Below are 22,257 nucleotides of genomic sequence, written 5' to 3'. Positions count from 1 at the left end.
ATTACCAGTGACCTCATTATTCTACTCTTGAGTCAAATGATCACACAAAGCTTGGAAGCAAGGGGTAGGTAAATTACCGATGACCCCGGTATTCGCTTACACCTTTGAAAAAAAAAAGAAAAAAAAAAGAATGGAAGTGAGAAAAGGGAGAGGAAAGGAGATGTAAGAAGAATGTCTTGGCCTGAAGAGAGTCCACATGCCACTGATCAATACACCCAAGGTAAGAATCCACCTTATTTGTGCTTTATTATAGACTAATGAGATGACAATAGAGATTTCAGAGATTCCAAGGGATTGTGGGATTTGAGTAAGGAATGTTGATGCTTATCATGGTTGAGTATAAGAAGTAAGTTCTTGAGTCAGGAAAATGAAGAGTGTGAATAAGAATCATCATGCAATTGAGTGAGTTCCCTGTTTTCAAACCTCTTTCACATGTCTAAGCTTATGTTTTGCTTGAGGGCAAGCAAAGGCTAAGTCTGGGGGAGTTGATATATCATGGTTTTTATGGTTTTTAACCATGATATAAGGAGTCTTTTAGTGTCTTTTCATTTGTTTCTAGATTTTTTTTGAGTCTTTACAGGTTTTTAGCATGGAAGGAGCAAAGTGGAGCAATTTGGATCAGTTTGGAGCAATAATCCGCAAGAAATCAACTTGGAATCGATCAGAGGAGATGGTGTCAATCGACACTGCCTTAGCATCGATCGACACCCAGTCCAAACCGACGAGAGAGCCAAATTTGGAAGTTTTACAAAGTTGCCCAAAGTTTTCCATATTTGCAAGATTAGTCCCTGACGTGTTTTAGGACATATATATAGTTTTTAGGTTTTTGCAAACCCAAAAAAGTTGTATTCTAGCAAGTTTTATTTTTCTTGCAACCCTGAGAGATTTTTGAGAGCTTTTGAAGAGAGAAAGATCAGATCTGCTTTGTAGAGAAAAATTCTTAAACTCATTTCTTACTCTTTTAATCTCTATTGCTTATTATTCAGAATCATGTCTTGTTCTTCATTGATTATGTCTGAGTAGTTTGCTTGTTAGGTTCAGGGTTTTTCATAGGGATTTTATGAATTATTAGATCTGATTATTTAGGATTCATTATCTATCTAGATCTTCATCTTAGGTTGTTCTTCATATTAATCCTTGATTGGCCATCTAGAATTAATACTTTAGGAAAATAAATTGATATGAGAATATAATTGTTTTCCTGATAAAACCTTTTGATGAGCAAAATTATTTCTTGCAAAGAGATTTGATTTAATAATTTTGTGAACAATCTAAACCTGATTTTATTGCTGATTTTTAACCTAGAATTTTACAAAGAGATTTGGATTTTCTGGTTTTAAATTTAGATATTATTTGCAGTGAGAACTGATTTAATTTACAAAAGTGTTTAGAGTTCTAGATTTGTTCTTAATTGTTTGAATCCTAATTTATTGATTGATTTATAATTCATAATTTCCTGAGAAATTCCCTAGGCCTAGCTTTTTGATTTTCTGAATTTACAACAACTTTTATATTTTGCATTGCTTTTATTTTAATTCAAATTAATCTGTTTAGCATAATTATAAAACTCTATAATTTATTGTGTAGTCTTGAGTTCTTGTGGAATTCGACCCCTAAGTATTGCAGTGATCTCTTAATTTGAGAGAGTAGCTCTAGGGTTAATTTGAGCATATCAGGAGCCCTTTTGTATATATAACATTACACTACCCTTATGACTAAGTCGTTTATTAAATTGCCATTACAGAGTACATGATTTACGTATATGTACTCAGACCCACTCCTTCTGGTTTTGAAATTATTTAAACAGTTGAGTAGTGCGAAATACGTGTCAATCTCATGTTTTCGGATTTCAAATGCACTATATACGAATTAGCTAAATAGTAGCTATAACACACGCATAAGCTAACCCTGACCTAAGAAATGACACTAGTAGGTTCTTCGATTTGACAACTCGTACTGGGTGAAAGTCGTAGTTACTTTTGATTAGATATGATTGTTTTCTCATCATTATGTTTATTTAATGTGTACTCAGTAACGTAATTATCATCACCTCTTCCCAACTAGTACAATATAACTTACACATGGTGTTAAAATTTTGTTTAAAACAATATTTTGGGCAGTTATATATTCTACCCTTCTAGAACATATAACAAATATCCCCAACTAACTAATTAACTTATCAGGCATATATAGGTCACTTCTAACGGTGCTGTCTAATTTATATACGCATCATATTGACAACATCTTAAATTATTAGTAAACAGTTAAATAACCAAACAAAGAAGAATGGCGATTCCGAATAATAAGCTCCCCGATATACCTGATGATATTTTAATTAAGATCGTCAGGCTTCTCGCAGTTGATGGGTTGGCGTACCTTGCACCAATCTTAAAGTCTGGTCGGCGAGGTAAGAAGACGGTGCTAGCCTCCGAAGTTCTTAAGGTTGCTAACATCTACAACATCTGTTGGCATCCGTTTTTGTACCAAACATCATAAGACCCAAATGGTGAACCCTAAGAAGAAGGGATTCATAGAAGAATGTTTCAAGAATGCTTCGAAGCTGGTAACGAAATTGCAATCTACTACGAGGGCCTCCGGATTGTTGCAGAGGAGAGAGACATCAAGCGAGGTATTTCTATCCTATCTCGTACTGTTCCCGCAGTTGCTGATGCAACACTAGCATGTGGTATTTTTTCTATGTTAAGTGGGAACGAGCAGATGGCAATTCATTTTCTTCACTTGTTCGATGCACATCACTATTCACTAGTGCTCATCGGCAAGGCTGTGTTCCGACGGTTGTTTGCATACCGTACGGCGCTTCAAAACACATTCATTGATCAACTAGTTTATCCATCTACTCACCTAATCCCTAGTCCGGAGTGTGCTCCGATTTGTTGTATCCAATCGAGATTCTTGTCGTGGATCTTTCGAGATTACGACGTTTCATGTACAAATTGCGGACTTTGGTATTTAGAGAAATCTATATGTGAAATTCTTTAGTGGCAAACGGGAACGTCATGTTCTGAATCTACTGTTATGTACGGTTATTTACTCATATAAACCGCACAAAGTATGCTCTGCGTTGTTATTCGCTTTTTTTGAATGTACGGTTATTTAAGCATGTGTACGTAGACACAACAAATCATGACTTTTCAACGTACATCAAGGAAATTGTTTGAGAATTAATTATCCTTCTGATAAAATATAACTCTAAGGATCCTAATTATTCAGACATATTAGAGCAAATGCATTGGTAATACTTTGATGAGTCTCTTCTAATAAAATACTACAAAAAATTAAAAAGTGAGGAGAGAGACAGATCTCGTGTCTTGTAGTAGACAAAATAAGACACTCACAGATCCTCTTTTGCCTATCTGTCAACATTTGATTGCTCAATCTAAAAACAAAATAATTAATTAAATTAGATAATTGTCATTATATTATAATATTAATAAAAATAATATAGTATCTAAATTTTGAAGGGTGACCGATGGACATGCACAAACATTAAGATCATTCGGTAAATACATATGAAATAGAAAACCACATTTGGTTACTATATTTGGACTTTTTTTTTTGTTCAGCCCCTGAACAGTCACCATCATTCTGCACTCTCTCTGTTTGAGTTCTAGAGCTTTCTCCTTCCTGGGTAATTGTTAGATTTTGTGTCCCTATCCTCTCCCCATCGTGTCCCATCACATGTTTAATGTGGTAACGTGCCGCAAACTCACATCTATAAGTAAAAAAAAAATGTACATGTGAGCATTTGAACAATATGAACACATACGCTTTCATACCAATTATTAAAAAATATCAACTTACAGATGCTGGTGATGTTCAAGTCCATCGAAATCTTCTTCTATGAAGATTCTAGAAGAGGCTTCGGTGTGTACAAGACAGGGTACACCTACACACATTTACCAAATTGAGTGCCTTGACAATTAACATGTACTTGCTTCTAACATATCTATTTACTCTGACATACCTTCGTAACTCCCAACCTTACAGAACCATAAGACACAAAACACCGGTTCGGTTTTGTGGACAACATCACACCTGTTTGATTCCCAACCAGAGAGGAATCGATAGGCATAGTAGTCTGTGAGACGACATTTTATACTTTCACACCTGCATTAACGCACAGTTGCTATCAAAGTAAAATTTATGAAGTTCATATATATAAATATATATGACTATGTTTATAGCATAATAGGTCCTTAACCTGCCATTCAGCAGAGTGAAGACAACTTCGCTACACCTGCCATCTTCACGTCTTCTTATGACGTCCACTTGAACGATGCACCCACAAACATCTAGCCCAGGGGGAAAAAATGCAAGATTAAACATTTATTTTGTACTTTTCTTAATGATGCACTTAAAATCGAAGTTCTAAACTTACCAAACGACCACTAAATTAGTCTCAGCAACCATCACACAACAAAATTTCACGGACATTAATATATACATATTAAAGAAATTATAGATAAAACATACCGAAAGTTACGGGATGAGTAACTCTGCCACGATTTATATCATCGATATCCTCGAAGCGGAAGTAGTTTTTGTGATTCAAAGGTTGGATCAATTCTATGGTTGACTCATGCATAAACTTAATTTGGTACGGATGATGTGTATTCCTCTCCTTGAGAGTTGGATTGATTAATATAAACTCCCGAATTTCGTACCAGGCACCGATTTCAGGGTTTAGCGGGATATTTGCGAAGTCACCCTGTACAAACGCCACTTCGATTGTGGAACCCTTCATAACAGATAAATTGTTATACATCAAAAACTGTTGGATTTAGCGAAATAATAAAGACTTGTTTAACTGAGCTCTTCATCCACAAGTAGGAGAACCCGTTTTACTAAGCATTCGCGAATCGACCAAGCGTTCAAGACCTTGGCGTGGATACACCAACACCAATTCCTTCTCTCGCGATCCAATTCAGCAATACGATCGGGTCTGAAGCTCATGGTGCTCTCAGTTTTTGGATCTTTCTTACTTTAAACCGTTTTAGGAAAGACGAAGGTTGAGAGCAATTTAAATATTTACGGAGAGTCACAACTCAAAAAAACGCGGCCTTTCGACTTTCCATGGTGTTTGTTTATTAAGAACCCAAATGTACGTTCCCAATGTAGTATACGTACATATGTATAGTTTGTATATTTAGCTTGTAAAAGAAGGTTAAAGCTTTGACCTTTTACAACGGTAACAAATAACCGGGAATCATAAATTAAGAACAAGATCGCGACCAAAAGGTAAAAGCATATCGATAAGCCGAAACCTTAACCATTAAACTCCTAAATATTAACAAGCATCTCTAGACCATAATTTTGTTTCCCTCAAATCGAAACACTGAACCATAATTTTGATTTACACTTCAATAGATGGTTTAATCGGGTTTGTTTTAAATAAGATTGGGTTAGTACCGGTTTCGGATTTACAATTCAAGTAAACCAGTCCTACACCAAAGTTTAAGCATTAAATGTTGTAATATAGTGTTTTTTTATACGGTTTCAACTTGAAAGCATATCACCTAGAATGGAGAAAGCATATCAAGCAAAGCAGATCAATTCGTTCAAGCAGATTTAGCAGAATAAAAGTATATCAAATATTTAGCTGTTCATGTGCAGATTAAGGGTGAACAGCATAAAAAAAATGTAGACAAGATATGCATGTATTTCTCATTCATTTACCACAAGAAGACAAAAAAATATAGTTAAAAAAATATCTTGAATGGTAACTTATAAAGTGATAAGAGGTCTTGATGCTTTTCACACTTGATCTGCACTTGACCAGCCAAATATTTGATTTATTATGCTTTCTCCATTCAAGGCCTTACTCGTGGAAATTTATTTGTAAAATATGCTAGTGCGGAAATGTGTCTTGCTCGTCTACCGGATTTGAAATGAATTATATACGAACTAGACAAATTTTCCACTTATCACGTCCGGAACAACCAAGGCTATGGTAATAAATGCGACAAGTACTTGTAGGGATTTGACAGCGCGTATATGGTGAAAGTCGTTGTTACTTAAAATTTGAAATGATTCTTATCTCATCATTGTGTTTACTGAACACTTTTTAAGCAAGTAATAATCATAACCTTTTCCCAACGAGTACAGTATACTTTTTTCCTGAACGAAATATATTTTTGGTTACCGAGACGACGAGATATCAACCTTTATCTTGTGAACCAATATTCTGTTACGTAAGCATTACGACCTCCTTTTCCCAACTAGTACAGTGTAACTTATACTTGATTATGCATTCCCAACTAGTCGTTGTTACTTATACTTGATTATGCATTGGGCTAAAAGGACACGTAGAGTAATATATTTAACGCATTATATTGAACAATATATACAAATTTCACCACCTAACTCATGTGTAGTTCAAGCATATATATGACAGTCCGAACGATTCCATTTGATTTCCCTAATTATTAATAACTATGAGGACAAAATATCTCCCAAAAAAATGGCGAAAACACACAATAAGCTCCCATATCTCCCTGATGATATTTTCCTCGAAGTCGTTAGGCTTCTCGCAGTAGATGGGCTGTCGCACCTTGCTCCAATTTTAAAGTCGGGTCGGCGAGGACTGAAGACGGTGCTCGACCCCTATGTTCTAAAGGATGCAAACATCTACAACATCTGTTGGCATCCGTTATTGTTCCAAAGGTCACACGACCCAAATGGTGGCCCACAGAATAAAGGGATTCATAGGCGTATGTTCAAAAAATGCTTCAAAGCTGGAAACGAAGTTGCTATCTACTACGAGGGCCTCCGGATTGTTGCGGAGGAGAGAGACATTTCTATTTTATCTCGTAACGTTCCCGCAGACGCCGATGCAACACTTACATGTGGTATTTTTTCTATGTTATATGGAAACGAACAGATGGCGGTCCATTTTCTTCACTTGTTTGATGCACATCACTTTCCTCTCAAATCGCATGGGGTCAGATTTATCGGCAAGGCTGTGTTTCGACGGTTGTTTACATACCAGGTGGCACTACAAAACACATTCATAGATAAACTAGTCTATCCATCTACTCACCTGATCCCTAACCTGGACTGTGCCGCCATATGTTGTATCCAATCCGGGTTCTTCTCTTTAAACTTTCGAGATTACGACATCTTGTGTACTAATTGCGGACTTTGGTGGTTGGCGAAATCTATATGTGAAATCCTTTAGTTATATAATCTCCTCTATGACTTTAAAGTTTTTAGTTTTTTGTTGTAATGTACGGTTGTATACGTCTGGGTACATACATGTGAACTTATATGAGCGGTGGTACGTACATCGATAATTTTGTGGAAATGTTAGTATGATGTATGTATAAGTAATACGAACGACGGAGAAGGTCATGGTTATCTCATATTATGGTTGTCATTTATTTAATTCCCGTTCGATAACAGATAATTTAAATTAATTTGACATCGTCAGCACAAACCGTCGCACATTCTTTCCGACTATGCAGCGTGTATTGTAATTAAGTAAAACAAAATGATATGTACGAGACTAGTCCATGTGTACATACACGTCCCACAAAATACAACTAGTTTGGCACCGTGTACAACTATGTATTTATGTACGATGCCCTGTTTCGGTGTACGTACAAAAATGTATCGTTGTGGGAAGGTGGTTGATGCCATATGTCTGTGTACGATGGCGGATAATACTAAATAGAATACATTCGTTGATTATAAAATAAACTCCAGCATACACCGGATAACACTTCGAGGTTCCAAAAAGAAAAAAACAACCATAAAGTACATAATATTGTAACATTAACCTAGTTGGGGACGGGAGTCACTAAGGTTAAGCCGCAAAAAACATGAAAAGAGGATCTTCAAAGGACGAGCACAACTCCTGTGCATACCAGTAGAAAAAACAGGACTTACACCCAGTAAGGTAGCTACTGCAAGTACACCTACGGTGGTGGAGGACAGAAGCCGACGATCTCACTTCAAACGGGGGACCACGAAGAAGGAGGTTCACAACATGGAACATCACCAAGCCAGAGGCTTCAACGGCGGTGTTCATGTGAGGGACCATGCACCAGAACATATTGCCAAACGCCTCGGCCTCCATCACTTGGCCGGTACACGTTGCGAACAACACATAAGCAAAGTTCGCTTACGGATCAGTTGGTGCAAGAAAGCGTAGCAATGCCATACCTTCAGCAACTGTCGGAGAGTTTGAAGCAACCCTGACGCCCTCAAGGTAATTCGCTACGATGTGGCCCATCTGGAGGAGAAGTTCAAAGTAGGACCTGAACTTAGACTCCATATGGATGAACTGTGGCCATGACACAAACGGACGAAGTTGAACAGTTTGGATGTCGACAGTGTTCAGCGCTTCGACCAAGGCGGGGATTGGGGTGACAGACATGGGGATTAAATTGACAAGGAGGCTTGTAGGGTTTGGCAGCTTGATGGCCAGGAAAATCTCGTTTGGAAGGGTGTTCATGGTTTATCTTTTTTGAGTCGATAAGGGCTGTGGATGGTATTTGCTATGTGTAGGGACGAAGACATCTTCTTACGTAACACCTATATATAGAGAGAACAGTGGTAAATTTTTTTAAACTATAACAGGTAATTAATTCGCTGGTATTGGTAGTAAAATGTAATGATTGTAGGGGAGTAGATTTATTTAAAATGTAATGACTTAAGTCTGTTTAGCCACACTAAAACTACTCAACAAGCTCTGTTGGTTCTTTGGTAGTCGTGTACGTATATAAGTAAAATTACATAACTGATATTTGACATCTACAACCCTGCAAGTCATATCGATTTAAATTGACTTACCTGGATGTCAAATCAGTTGGCCATTGCATTAAATTTGAAACATGTCATTGCATTAAATACGACTACTAATAGATACAAACACATGGAATTTTCCTATATTATATATTAAATATATTGGTTTCAATTTTAAGTATAAAAGGGTACAATTCCATACAAGCTACACGGGCATGTCGTTGTTGCTGTAGGTCTTAGCCATTTTTCCTCATCAAATAGGTAAGGGTACAGTTAGATATGTATCGTACAGGATAAAATAATGGGAAATATTAGTTTGCATCAACCTAAACATTTTACTACGTTCAGCTTGTGGGGAATCAGAGAGCAACCTAAAGTGTATTAAAAAATTTAGCATATTGCTTCACTCCTATGCTTTGCATGTGTTGTCATGGGACGTTAAATATAGATGTGTACGAAAATTATATCAATTGTCCAGTTCTCACATCTGACAAAGTTCGTGGTTAGCTTTATTATCTTGCCTTACTCTGCAAAGGTGCATCGCTGACAAAATACTTCGTTTAATATGAAGATTAGAAAGGATAGGAGATAAGGTGTACACGGAAATGAGGAAATGCAAATAAACACAGTTACGGTAAACTCAAACATGTTTCGTTATAACTACCAAAGCATTTGACTAATTCGGCGAGCGCACCACCAGAGTGTGCATTTCTTGAAAGGATGCTTGTAAGGGCCCTCCATAGTGTCCACGTCTTCCTCCGTCATTGAGAGCGCGCATTTTATTGCGCACGAAGGAGTTGTTATTTCCCCATCATCAGGGTAGTCAAAAAACATACCATAAGTTGTATTGTGTGATGTTCCATAGTGAATAAGCTCAGTGATGAGTTCTTCACACATCTCTCCATCCTCTTCAGAGTCAAGTGGGTAGTGTTTATAGAAAACAGTCGAAGCAAATGACCCGCCTGGACTCCGGACACTTTACAGATGCACAACATGACAGACGCAAGAGTAGTGTCGGCATATGTTGGTACGTTACGCTGGAGTAACTTTAGGGCCCCTTCAATGTCCCCAACTTTTGTTGCAAGACGAAGGCCTTCATAATATATGGCCGTTGGATTTTCCGCCTCAAGGCACCTTTCAAAAAACTTCCTGTGTCGACCACCAAAAATAATATCATCGGGGTCACTGAACAAGTTGAAGATGTTTGCCTCTTTCAAGACGTCGGGACGGTAAAATATAGTTTTGCCTCTATTTTCGGCACGTAGGAGTGACTGCAGGTACCACCAGTGTTTGACTGCCATTAGTTTAGCTATTCGCGCCAACAGATCGTCAGGAAGATCTGGGTTGGTCATCTTTGTAATGAAAGTATTATGTGCACATAGGAATGCAAACTTAAATAATACTCACTTCTTGATATGGTTGGGGAATTATTTGGTTGGATATAAATGATACTTGATATAACTGCGTGACAAGATGGCGAGGTGACATCAAACCACTAATTATTATATTTTTCGACATCCACTAACATAGAGATGGAATGTCCTTTTGGGCATCATAATTGGCCGTTAATATTGTAGGCCTGTTTACATCATAAACCATTGCCATGTTTACATATTAAACGGCGTACTTGCGGCCATTAGGTTGGTGCAACGTGGCAAGAACAGTAAAACTTTAAGAAGTTAAACGATATATTTTCAGATTCGATAAATACTTTCACCTAGGTAATTTTACTTGGGGAAGATCTGGTGGAGAAATAAAAACAGACTTCTTTAAGAAAGTGGGCATACTATACATCCCGATGAAGTGGATAAATGCGCAGTGGGTTAGACTGGTTATTAACATGGTATTTTGGAGAGTGGAGATATTAGATCCACTCGGCGAGTTCAACAACAAACCTGAGATGGTGCTGACCATATTAGATCCACTCGGCGAGTTCAACAAAAATTCCTCACTCATAAATCCCCCATTTCCTATTAGTATACACATGTCATAACCACATTACGGATTTGAAATCTTTTATAATCTACTATGTCAATCTCAATTATTCAATTCCCGCTCAGCTTAACGTAGTGGCAGACATGACACTGCCAACTGCGATGTGACAACTGATACCCGCAAAAGTCGTATATACAAAGACGTAGAAGAGTTGTTTACAATTAAGTAGAGGGATGTGACTAATATCTCATCGATGTGGCTTGATGAGTAAGTTTAATATGATGTGTTTGTAATCATTAATAAGTTACGAAATCTGGTCACAATTGTACTAAACGACCACAGTGTTAACAAAATATGTTTCTCGTTAGCACTCTATATATAATAATTAAAAAACCTGTAACTCCCACCTAAAACTCTCCCTTTATTTTTGTATGTAGGTGTTGAACACCCTCCACAAGTTGCAACACATACGAAACATTGTTTTAGAAAAATCAAGTGAAAATGCCGCCTTCAACTCAAAAAATGCCTGATATACTAGATGAAATATTGATTAAAATCCTCGGCTTTCTCGCAGTCGATGGTTTGGAGTACCTCGCTCCAATATTGAAGGCAGGTCATCGAGGTGTAAAAACGGCGCTTACCCCCGAAGTTTTAAAGGATGCTAACATCTTCAACTTATGCTGGCATCCGACGATGTTCCAAACACCACGGAACCCAAATGGTAGAGTCCAAAATGAAGGGATCCATAGGCGTATCTTTGAAAAATGCCTAGATGCTGGCAACAAAATGGCAATTTTTTCGAAGGTTTCCGGGTTGTTGCCGAGGTGGAAGAAATTAAGCAAGATATCGCACTTCTAACTCGTAACGTTCCCGCATAACCTATATCGACACTACCTTGTGGGTTTTTTTCTATGTTAGACGGGAACTGCAAGATGGCTATTCATTTTCTTGACCTGCTTGATGCACATCACTACCCACTTAAATCGGAACGAGCAAGGTTTATGGCCAAGGGGTTGTTCCGGTTGCTGGGTAAATATCAGACGGCGCGACTAAACAGATACAGGGACACATTCGTCTATCCTATTGCTCCCTTGATCCCTTTTCCGGAATGTGCTCGATTGTGTTTATTGGAGCATGATTTCTACTCTCTCAACTATCAAGATTATGACATTGTCTGCACAAATTGCAGCCTTTGGTGGTTGGCGGAAGCTATATCCGAGACCCTTTAGTTATATTTTCTCATAAGATGTTTCGCCCTAAACGTTCTATCTAATGGTCTTCTGTTATCAACGCTGAACTCTTATATATTCTAGAATCCATGTAATTACAATAAATCCGGCCTTTAGTTTAGAATGTCTCCTGTTGTAGTAAATTTGGTTCATGTAACACCTAATGTTGTATCCTTTATAAGAACGCGGTATCTATCGCTACTTAATATGTTGTTTACGAATGGTAAGTGGTTGGGTGCCTAAACGTGACCAAGGCATCGGAGATGAATTATGAATATAAAACCATATAGATCGTCTTCCCTTGCAAGACCACTTAAATATAATACTAAGACGTACACAACCTGAAATATGTTAGTGTAATAAAAACGTTTATAATTTCAGTGTACGTTCAAGAGTATGTACGTTTAGTGTACGTACAATAGTTTATAATTTAAGGCATTGTACGTATTAGAGTTTGTAAATTGAGTGTACGTACAATGGTAAACAAGAGTTCCGTCATTATCGTTTTTATGCAAGTTGCATATAAATAAGTTCTTACGCAGATTCTTCTATTTCGTATTATTATATATGTGGCGACACCATAATAACGGATGTCAAATGCGTTATACACTACTTAGACAATTATATCGCTTAAATTCCGCTAGGCTCTAGGTAGGGTAGACATGACGGCAGTAGGTTGGACGAAGTGACAACTCCTACCCCCAAAAGTCGTGTTAACATAAACGTAGATGTGATTTATATCTCAGCGAGTTTTAATTAAACAGTAGTAAGTGACGTATGTCTCGTCACATTACAACAATAAACGGGTAGGGTGTTAGTTAAATTAAGTATCTCGTTAGCGTTCTATAAATTATATGTACCAGTCCCACTGAGTACAACCGGAACTTTGAGTTCTTCAAACACCCTTCTGTACAAGTAGTTGTTCCTACTGAAAAATCACATCAAGATGGCGTCTGCGTCTCAAAAAATGCCTCATCTACCAGATGAAATGTTGGTTATCATCTTCAGGTTTCTCGCAGTTGATGGTTTGAACTACCTTGCTCCAGTAGTCAAGGCAGGACCTCGAAGAGTGAAAACAGTGCTTACGCCTCAAGTTCTCAAGGATGCTAACATCTTCAACATTACTTGCCATCCTTCTTGGTTCCAAAAATCACATCACCGAAATCGTAGAATCAAAGAGGAAGGGATGCACCGGCGTATCTTCGAAAGATGCCTTGACGCTGGGAACAAAAAGGCAATCTATTACGAAGGTCTCCGGGTTGTTGTCAAGGAAAGCGACATTGAGGGAGGTATTGCACTTCTAACTCGTAACGTTCCCACAGAAGATGATGCCACACTAGCATGTGGGTATTTTTCTATGTTACATGGGAACCTCGACATGGCGGGTCATTTTCTTTACCTGTTTTATGCATACCACTACCAACTGAATACAACTCAAACAAGGATTTTGGGCAGGGAGTTGTTCATGCTGCTGGGTAGATATCAGACGGCGCGACAAAACACGTACAGGAATTCATTCGTCTATCCTATTGCTCCTTTGATCCCTTCTCCGCAATGTGCTAAATTGTGTTTATTGGAGCATGGTTTGTACTCTCTCAACTATCGAGACTATGACATGGTGTGCACAAATTGCGGCCTTTGGTGGTTGGCGAAATCTATATCTGAGATTCTTTAGTTATATTATCTCCTTAGCTGTTGCGCCCTAAACGTTCCATCTAAAGGTCTTCTGTTATCAATGCCGTACTTATATCTTTGTCATTGGGTGTACGCACACTGAATCCGGCCTTTTGTTTCCATGGTTTTCTCTTCTAGTTATTTTGAATCATGTACCCCCTAATGTTGTATCCTTTCTTTTTTTTTGTTCTAGCTTGCAAAACAACTATACACAATTAATAAATCTGCCTATTGTGTATGTACAACAAAGTGTTTTGGGTACATGGGTGCATTCGGTTACATGTAGTCGTTTGTGATTAGGTTGTTTCAACCAAATTGTGACTAAGATAAGTCTATTTTCAACCATTGAATCAATTTTGTCGAAGTGGTTGGGCGCCATAACGTAGTTAAGAAAGTAGAAGGGGGAAAAGGCATACATCATAAAGATAATAAAATAATACCACGTACACAACGTAAATTAGTTGTCTGTACGTACACTACGAGTTAAAGTATGACTGAACGTACACAAGATCGTTACTTGTCAGTGTACGTGTACCTATACAGTAAACAGTACATAACGGAGACATACCTTCTAACACAAGTTGGGTATAAACGATACAAGAAAAAGAATTACAAGAGGAAATAGGAATACAATTACAAAAACAAAAAATTATGCCCAACAAGGTGGTCATTGCCAGAATATTTACGACGAGTGTTATATTGCATTTACAATATAATAACGTCTCCAATACCATGTTACAAGTAAGTACATAACGTTATTGATGGAATATAACATATGTAACCTTATCGATCGACCCGTAGTTAAGAAAATTTGAAATATACACCCAAAGAAAAACAAAGAAAGCGAAGAGTCGCGCTTATTAGAGAAGGAAAGAGAGGGAGTGGGTAGAAAGACGCAACTACCAGTGGCGACGCTTTGTTTTATTTTAAAAGCATCTCCCTGTCTCCTTTCCAAACTCAGGGTAGAAACGAATAACAGGAAATTATCAGAGAAACCCATGGAATTTAGAGTTGATGCCATCGCTGATCTTAGACCAGGAAGAACAAATTGGATTATCCAAGCGAAGGTCTTGAATTCGTGGTATGTTACTCAGTTCTTTCAAAAGCGGGTTCTGCTCCTTGTTGATACACGGGTTAGTCCACTTTACTGTGTAAAATATTTGCACGAAGTTGTTAATCAACCAGTGGGCTTATACACGATTGATATGTAATTTATAGGGTGACACAATCGAGGTGGTGTTTTTACCAGGGACCTACAAGAATATGAGGAAGTATATCTATGATGGTGATTGGTATGAAATTAGGACTTTCAAGGTCATCCAGCCAACACTGAGGGAGAGGAATACACATCATCATTTCCAAATCAAATTTACTGATGATTCGACGATGGGTCTGCTCGAACCAGTGAATCAAAAACTCTACTTCCATTTCGAGGATTTGGGTGATATATCTCGAGGGAGAATTATCCATCCCATATCATTCGGTACGCTTATCTTCAATTTTTCATTACACAAATTGTTGGAACAACGTTACACAAATTGTTTGCTTTAACTAAATGATATATTTGTGCACATTACTAGTTTTTAGGTCTGATACTAAATAATTAGATTAGTAGACAATTTCATATCAAAATACATAGGTTGTAACGTTTAAAGTATGTGTCTACCCTGAATCAGATGTTTGTGAGTGTGTAGCTGGAGTGGAAGACAAAAGATTGCTCGAGGGGGCAAATGCGGCCAATGAAGTTGTCCTCACCCTACTGAATGGGAGGTAAAGGAGATTTGTGCTACCTTTTGAATACATTAAAGTTTTTTCCTATTCCTGTTCTATATTAACATGAGAAAATCGTAGGAATGAAACCATCAAGTGTCGTGCCCTAAATGACTATGCTGCTCGCTTCATAAATGCTTGGGAAGCAAACGGGTGTCATCTTACTTTTACATCTGAACCCATCTTTTGTATTTTGCGGTTCTGGAAGGTTGGAAGCTACGAAGGTACGTTCGATTTGATAGATCAGATAAGGAAACTAGCCTTGTGAAATCATATACATCTAATTTTGTAAATGTTCTGTAGGTGCTCCATGTCTCGTCAACACAGCTGCCTCTTCGCAAATCTATATAAAACCAGATTTCGTAGGAATGGAACATCACAAGGCGATGTAAGCTGTTTGTTTTCCTATTATAATATATAATTGTATATGTTGTTACTGTCAAATACGTTAATACACTTTCTATATTTACCGCAGATCTAAATTCGCTGGACGTTACTATATAGAACATATAATGGAGCACGCTGGGGAGAATGCAGGACCTTAAGAAGAAAGGAACTAGATTGGCGAAAGGGAGAGCTCAGGGAGTTTAGAATATTGAAAGAACCATCACAGAACTATGCAATTTATAAACTATTTTTTTTTCCGGTGTGTGTGTTTGTACTTTTGAATGAACCGAATGTTACGCTGATTCTGGATAATATATGGTTATATTTTGTCAACAAATTCTAAAATTTACTACTCTGTAATATATGTACGTACACAACAATAGTTATCTACGATAAGTGTACATGTCAACCGTACATCAAAAAAACGGATGAAGGAACATACTTCTTTGGTCTGTTCCCATGGGTACAGTGAATGTGGTTAACACATTTGTAACACTATCCTTCCATCGCATTATGTCCTCTCTAATGGACCACATAAAATACACAAACAGATATATTTCGCTTTTGTAAGTATCTTATTCAATCAGTATATCATAATGAGTGTCATGCTTCAAGAAAACTTCAAGGTTAGCACAAGAAGCCTTCAACTTATCATCATCCGCTAACTTCAGCTTCTTTAAGTCAAATAAAAATCCAAAAGTCTTTTCATAACTTTGAAGCTGATCAAACCTTGTTTCAAAAGAAACCAAACCTTGATCAACGATTTTGATGAAGTAATTGATTCTGAAATCTTCTTCTGGTGTCAATATCACATTTTCCCCAACTTTTTCAGGCTCTTCATCATGATACCTTTTCTTTTTGCTCAAACGCTTTACCTTCACCAAAAATACAGGATCAATATTCATATCTATGGCAATCCGTTCAGCTTCTATTTTTGCTGCTTGAAACCCTGTATCTCTATAGTTTCTAAAAAACAAATAAGACCTTTCAGCTGAGCAATAGCAATATCAATATCCATATCTTCTGACGGGAGGAGCTTGCTTACCTTGTTAACAACAAACAAGAGTTCATACCAAATAATCATCCCAAACAAAAACTCAAAACTCCCAATTCCATGGGTTTCGCTCATTGCAAGAGACTCTGCCTCGCTTCTTGTTTTCGGATTATCACTATTTTCGGCCAAGTGAAACAAAGCATCTCGAATCTGTGGAGCTTGAAATCTAACTGCTTTAACGCTTATAACACGATTCTCACAGCGAGTTTGTGATAATGGTTTAACCGTAGTACCATTCCCAATTTCTCTAAAAACTTCACAATTATTTGTTGAAGAGGCAAACAAACAATAAATTCGCTGAATAATTCCAAAAAGTGATACCGCCATTTTAGAAGAAGAAGCTATATCTGAAAGTGCAAGATTTAAACTGTGGCAACCACATGGCGTGTAATTAGCTCTTGGATTGATTTCAAGCAATCTCTTCTATACTCCTTTATGTTTCCCTTTCATGTTTGACCCATTATCGTAACCTTGTCCTCTAACATCATCAATATTCAACCCAAGATCAAGTAATACCATTTGTAGAGTCTCAAAAAGTCCTTCTCCGGTTTTGTCTTTAACTTCTATAAATGTCAAAAAAATTCTTCAATCTTTGGAGAAGGCTCAGAAATATCCACACATCGGATAATTAGCGACATCTGGTCTCTGTTACTTATATATGGAGTAGTATCAAGAATAACAGAAAAATAATTTGCATAATGAATCTTCTTTATGATCATTTGCCTGATTTCATCCCCAAGCATCTCTATCAACTCATTCTGAATTTGGTGACTCATATAATGATTACAAATTTCATGGTCTACAACTCGTCTAATATGCTCTTTCATCACAAGATCAAAATCTGCAACCGACTCAATCATGCCCAAAAAATTTCCATTACATCCCACCCAAACTTTGTCATTTCTTCCACGAAATGCTAAATTATTTTTAGCAAGACCTTTTATCATTGCAATTATCCTCAACAACACATCTCTCCAATGTGCTTTCTCTTTGTTGATCGCATCCTGCATATACTTATCAATAGTCTTATCCCTCTTTAGTCGTACTTCTAACTCCATCCAATTAGACATACATATGATATGTTTATGACTTTTTTCATGTTCCTTGAACATTTGTGAAATATTTCTCCAATCACTATATCCAACATTTGCTAACTGATTAGCATTTTTGTCATGTGTAAATAACTTCAACAAAAACAAAAGATCTTATCTTTTATTTTTGAGTAAACTAACCATCGCCTATCTTGCTTCTCTCCATTCATTATTTCTCTTGTATAATATGAATGAGAGAAACATCTTCCAATACGATCTCTTGGAAAATGATAATCAGTTGGAAGTCTTGTCACTGGACCTTTTTCAACCAAAAAATCTCTCAGCTTATTATCAACTTTTTCCTAATTTCCAGGATCACTAACATTCCCAGAGATTTGATATTCCGTAAAATCATCAGCTTTCTCATCTTCATTCTCATTCTCTTTCCTATTCTCACTATCATTCATATTCTCTTCACAGTGATGCTCATCTCTGACTACATGTTCACCAATATTTCTATCGTGGACATTTTCAGGCACAACATCCTCATCACTGTTGTTTTTGTTGATCTCCTCTGAATTCTCATCAGTTTTAGAAGTTTTAGTTCGTTTAACATACCTTAACATCGAATTTTCTTGAGACTTTGTTAGTGTTTCTTGTCTCTTCTTTTCTCTTATTTTTTGAGCACCACCTTTCTCACTTCTTATTCCTTTAGAAGACATCTTACTGAAAAAAATATATTAAAAGTTAGCACAAATAAAGATATATGAAGAAGAATGTAACTAAGATGCACACCACACAACAATATTTATATAATTGAATATGGGGCAATGCCGCACTGGTCACAAAACGTTAAAACTATGTCATAGATAATCACAATAAAAAAAAGAAAAAGATTACCTAATAAAATCCAAATTTATAAGATGAATTCTTAAATAGGTATAGGATCCAGAGGCAAAATTGATTATTTAAGAACAATAAGGATTGGTAAATTCAAAACCAGAGAAAGAAATAGATAATATTTAACAAGGAGAGAAAAGATGTTCAGTAGAGAGGGTAGAGGAAGAAGGAAGAAGGAAGAAGGAAGAAGAGAACCTATGATCGACAAATTGTCTAGGGTAGTAGGGTTAATTGATTTTTTTTCCTATTTTGTTTTCTAAACACTAATAATTTATATGATATATATATTTTTATATAAAACGGAAAATATAAGATTTTTTTGCAATACAAGTCGTCGCCCTAATTTTTTCTCTCTCAACTCTAGCCGCCGGGAAAAAATTTGAGTTTTTCGATTTGCCCTCTCCGGCTGCCGGGCTCCATGCCTTTGTTATCTTTGTCTTGTTTCGGTGTTGAAGCAGTCTTGTTATCAGACTCCCGTTTGAAGCGAAGTTCGATTGAAGGAGGAGAAGCCATCGGCAGTGAGTTTTGGTTGTGGTAGAGACAGATCCGTTTGTTAACAGGCTAGTCTAGGTAGTGGCTCAGATTGGGTGGTGCTCTCGTGGTTGGTGGCTTGAAGGAGACGATCTCGTATCGTTTCATGGTCTGGTATTGTTTATCTCTCGTCTCTCTTTTCTTTGGATAGCGGGTTTTTCATCAAGGCTGTGTTGGTTTTAGGGTCGTTTTGGTTTCATCCGAGGGTTTTAGTTTGCTTTGAGAGGCGGTTTGTGTTTTCCTCGCAAATCTGCTTTCTCTGGTTAAGGGTTTGATTTGGTTCTTAGTTCTTCTGCTAGTTTAAGGCTGCTGGTTGTTAGTTGGCGTTGCGAGCTAGGTTTCGTTCCTTGTGTTGGTCATTCGGATGTTTTTTTGTTGCTAATCATCTACTAGCTCTCCTATGTGACTTTTTGGAGTCTTGGAGTCTGAGTTCTAGACAATAGCAGTGGATTAGTCCTTCAGCTCTTCTCTTGCGAGGAGGTTACCAGTTTTGGGTCTGTAGATGTCTGAAGCTGGGTTTGACGAGGGTCCGCGTGTAAGAGCTGCTGGTCTTCTTTGTCTTGTCTCAGGTCGATTCGCAAGGTTTTTCTTTGCTCCTAGTTTGGGCCGCCCTCCATGGGGTTCTGGTTTGGTGTGGTGGTTGTGGTTTCTGTTTCACTGTTATGGTATGAATTCTACTTTCGTTCCTGCCGGTTTGATGATAGCTTTTCAACGGAGTGCTATCTTAGTGCTTCCGGTCTTCCGTGTACTCTCCGGCGCTAACAGGTTCTATGGGAAAGTTTAGTGGAATTCACTCAATTTCAGTTGGGCAGTTTTAGAGCTTTGATCCTTCTCTCATTCCCTCTGTAAACTTTTACTTTAGGTTTTGGCTTTTGTTTTTCTGTTCTTAAGTCCTAGTTTCTGGAGGTGTGTTACCTGCCGGCTTAAGCTTCCAAGGATGGTCCTTTATCCGCTGGCTTTAGTTTCCGGGGTTATGTTGTTAACCGCTGGCTTTAGCTTCCCTTGTTTGGGCTTAGTGCTTCCCTTGTTTGGGATTAGTCTTAGATGATTTCTATGTTTTTCACCTTTTTGTTTTCAACAGATGTAATCTGTTAATGATAATATAAACCTAGATGACAAAAAAAAAAAAAAAGATTTTTTTGCATAGAAACGGAAAAAAAAAAAGTTGGACAGTTAAGAGTTTGGGGAATCGAACCTAGGAAGTCAAGGAGAGAGTTACCTAAACACAACCACTAGACTACCTATACTTTACATAAATTTCAGGCCGAAATTTTTTTTATTAAATTACCGGCCGCAAGCAAGTGCTTGCTTTGCTTGTATCAGTGGCCGGCACTGTGCTCAAGTCAATAAAAATTAATGGAAATACTAGAATGGTGCAATGAAATTGAGAGTAAAAACAAGAAGTTTATATGAGTTCGATCCAGACCAAATGAAAAAATGGAGCCTCAAGTGTCTATCTAATATATATATATATATAATCTTCTTTGTCGAGCCGCAAAACAGTAAGAGCAACTTGAGACTTTGTGATATATTTCGCTTTTGTAAGTATCTTATTCAATCAGTAAACCGTTTGCTTGACATTTCTAAAAAGCCCACACGAGTAATAGGCCCAACTAGGGCAGCCGGGACCAATTTCTACAACAATTATAGTTAAACAAAAAGGTGGGCTTACAAATTAAAAAGGTCCATCATAAACATGTTACAAAAAGCTATGGTGGCACTTAGGAAAAAAGAGTATTATCCTCACACGACATGAAAAGATAAGACGTCTATTGTCGCCCCTGCACTACGTATTAGCTGGACGTGTTGTACGGTTGTGGCCAACCTGTTGACACTGAGAACAAGCATGCTGTTTGTGGGGCCGCTTCGTCTCCAACGCAACCTCGACACTTCATCCTCGAGATCTTTCGCCTTCCTGAGGATTCCTAACGAAAGGCGGTTTACATCTGGACGGAGTAACATCAGTAGGAATGATGCAGGATGTATCTATCGGCATTATCGACTCCGCATAACCACTGCAGAGGTTGTCTCTACGGAAGTATCGATGGAACTGTTTAATAACTGATAGGTTGGCCGTATATGCAGCTGCGATAGCATGTATGCATGGCATCCTCTCTAGATCAAAACGCCTACATGAACACCTCCTATACCTCAGATTTACAACATGCGTTGAGGTACCACAACTTACATGAAATCGATCTTCATCAATTTCTTGAACCCTTAGACGCCTTGAATGTTCAATACGTTCCTATGAGTAAATGAAAGTGTAAGTTCATATAACCTACGAAACACAACATATCCACTAACATTTTCCACTCATTTCGTTAACATATATATTGATGGATATGTTAATGAATCTCATACCTGTAACAGGTTCTCCACTCCTTTGGTGAGTAAAGTTGGCATTGCGGCCGCTTGTTTTCTCCTTGTAGCAAACCAACGTGTCAACATATTCCGAACCGCTTCTAATAACTCTACAATGGGATAGGCTCTCGCAGGATTCAGTACTTTGTTTAGCGATTCTGCAATGTTGCTCGTGGTGAAGTTGTACCTATCACCAGGAAAGTGAGCCTTGTTCCACTTGGATACATCTGCACGCACCAAGTAAGCATACAGTTGCGGATTCGATTCTTGAATTTGCTGGAAGATTTCTTCGAAATCAACTACACGGTACGCTGCAGCTGCTTTTTTTACCAGCCGGAATGTTTCGCTCCCACTAAATCTCAGGATAATATTCTTGTGAAGATGATAAGTGCAGATTCCACGACTTGCCAGGGGTACAATTTAGCGATAGCTTTACTAATAGATTTATGCCGGTCAGATATCAGTGCAAGCTCTTCATCATCAGGAATTACACTACTTAATTGCGTAAAGAACCATTCCTACGACACGTCGTTCTCTGTATCAACAACCGCATACGTCAGAGGGAAAATATTAAAATTCTCATCTTGTGTTGTCGCTATCAGAAGAGTACCTTTGA

The 22,257-nt window shown here is 37.7% G+C and overlaps 1 protein-coding gene and 1 pseudogene across 1 annotated transcript; one reads left to right on the top strand and one right to left on the bottom strand.

The window, feature by feature from the left end:
* Positions 1-14,094: 14,094 nt before the first annotated feature.
* LOC147931025 (uncharacterized) lies at positions 14,095-15,919 on the top strand. The gene is made up of 7 exons (XM_087477143.1): positions 14,095-14,129; positions 14,566-14,737; positions 14,823-15,087; positions 15,281-15,374; positions 15,456-15,598; positions 15,678-15,762; positions 15,850-15,919. The coding sequence occupies exons 1-7, from the start codon at positions 14,095-14,097 to the stop codon at positions 15,917-15,919; spliced, it is 864 nt and encodes a 287-aa protein (XP_087333269.1).
* A 417-nt stretch (positions 15,920-16,336) lies between these two features.
* On the bottom strand, positions 16,337-19,259 carry LOC147931024 (uncharacterized; annotated as a pseudogene).
* Positions 19,260-22,257: the final 2,998 nt, after the last annotated feature.

Source organism: Camelina sativa, chromosome 12, assembly GCF_030686135.1.
Source record: "Camelina sativa cultivar CO46 ecotype springtype chromosome 12, ASM3068613v1".
Classification (NCBI taxonomy): Eukaryota; Viridiplantae; Streptophyta; class Magnoliopsida; order Brassicales; family Brassicaceae; genus Camelina; species Camelina sativa.
The sequence above is the reverse complement of the archived record's forward strand: the minus strand, read 5'-3'. Positions and strand labels throughout refer to the sequence as shown.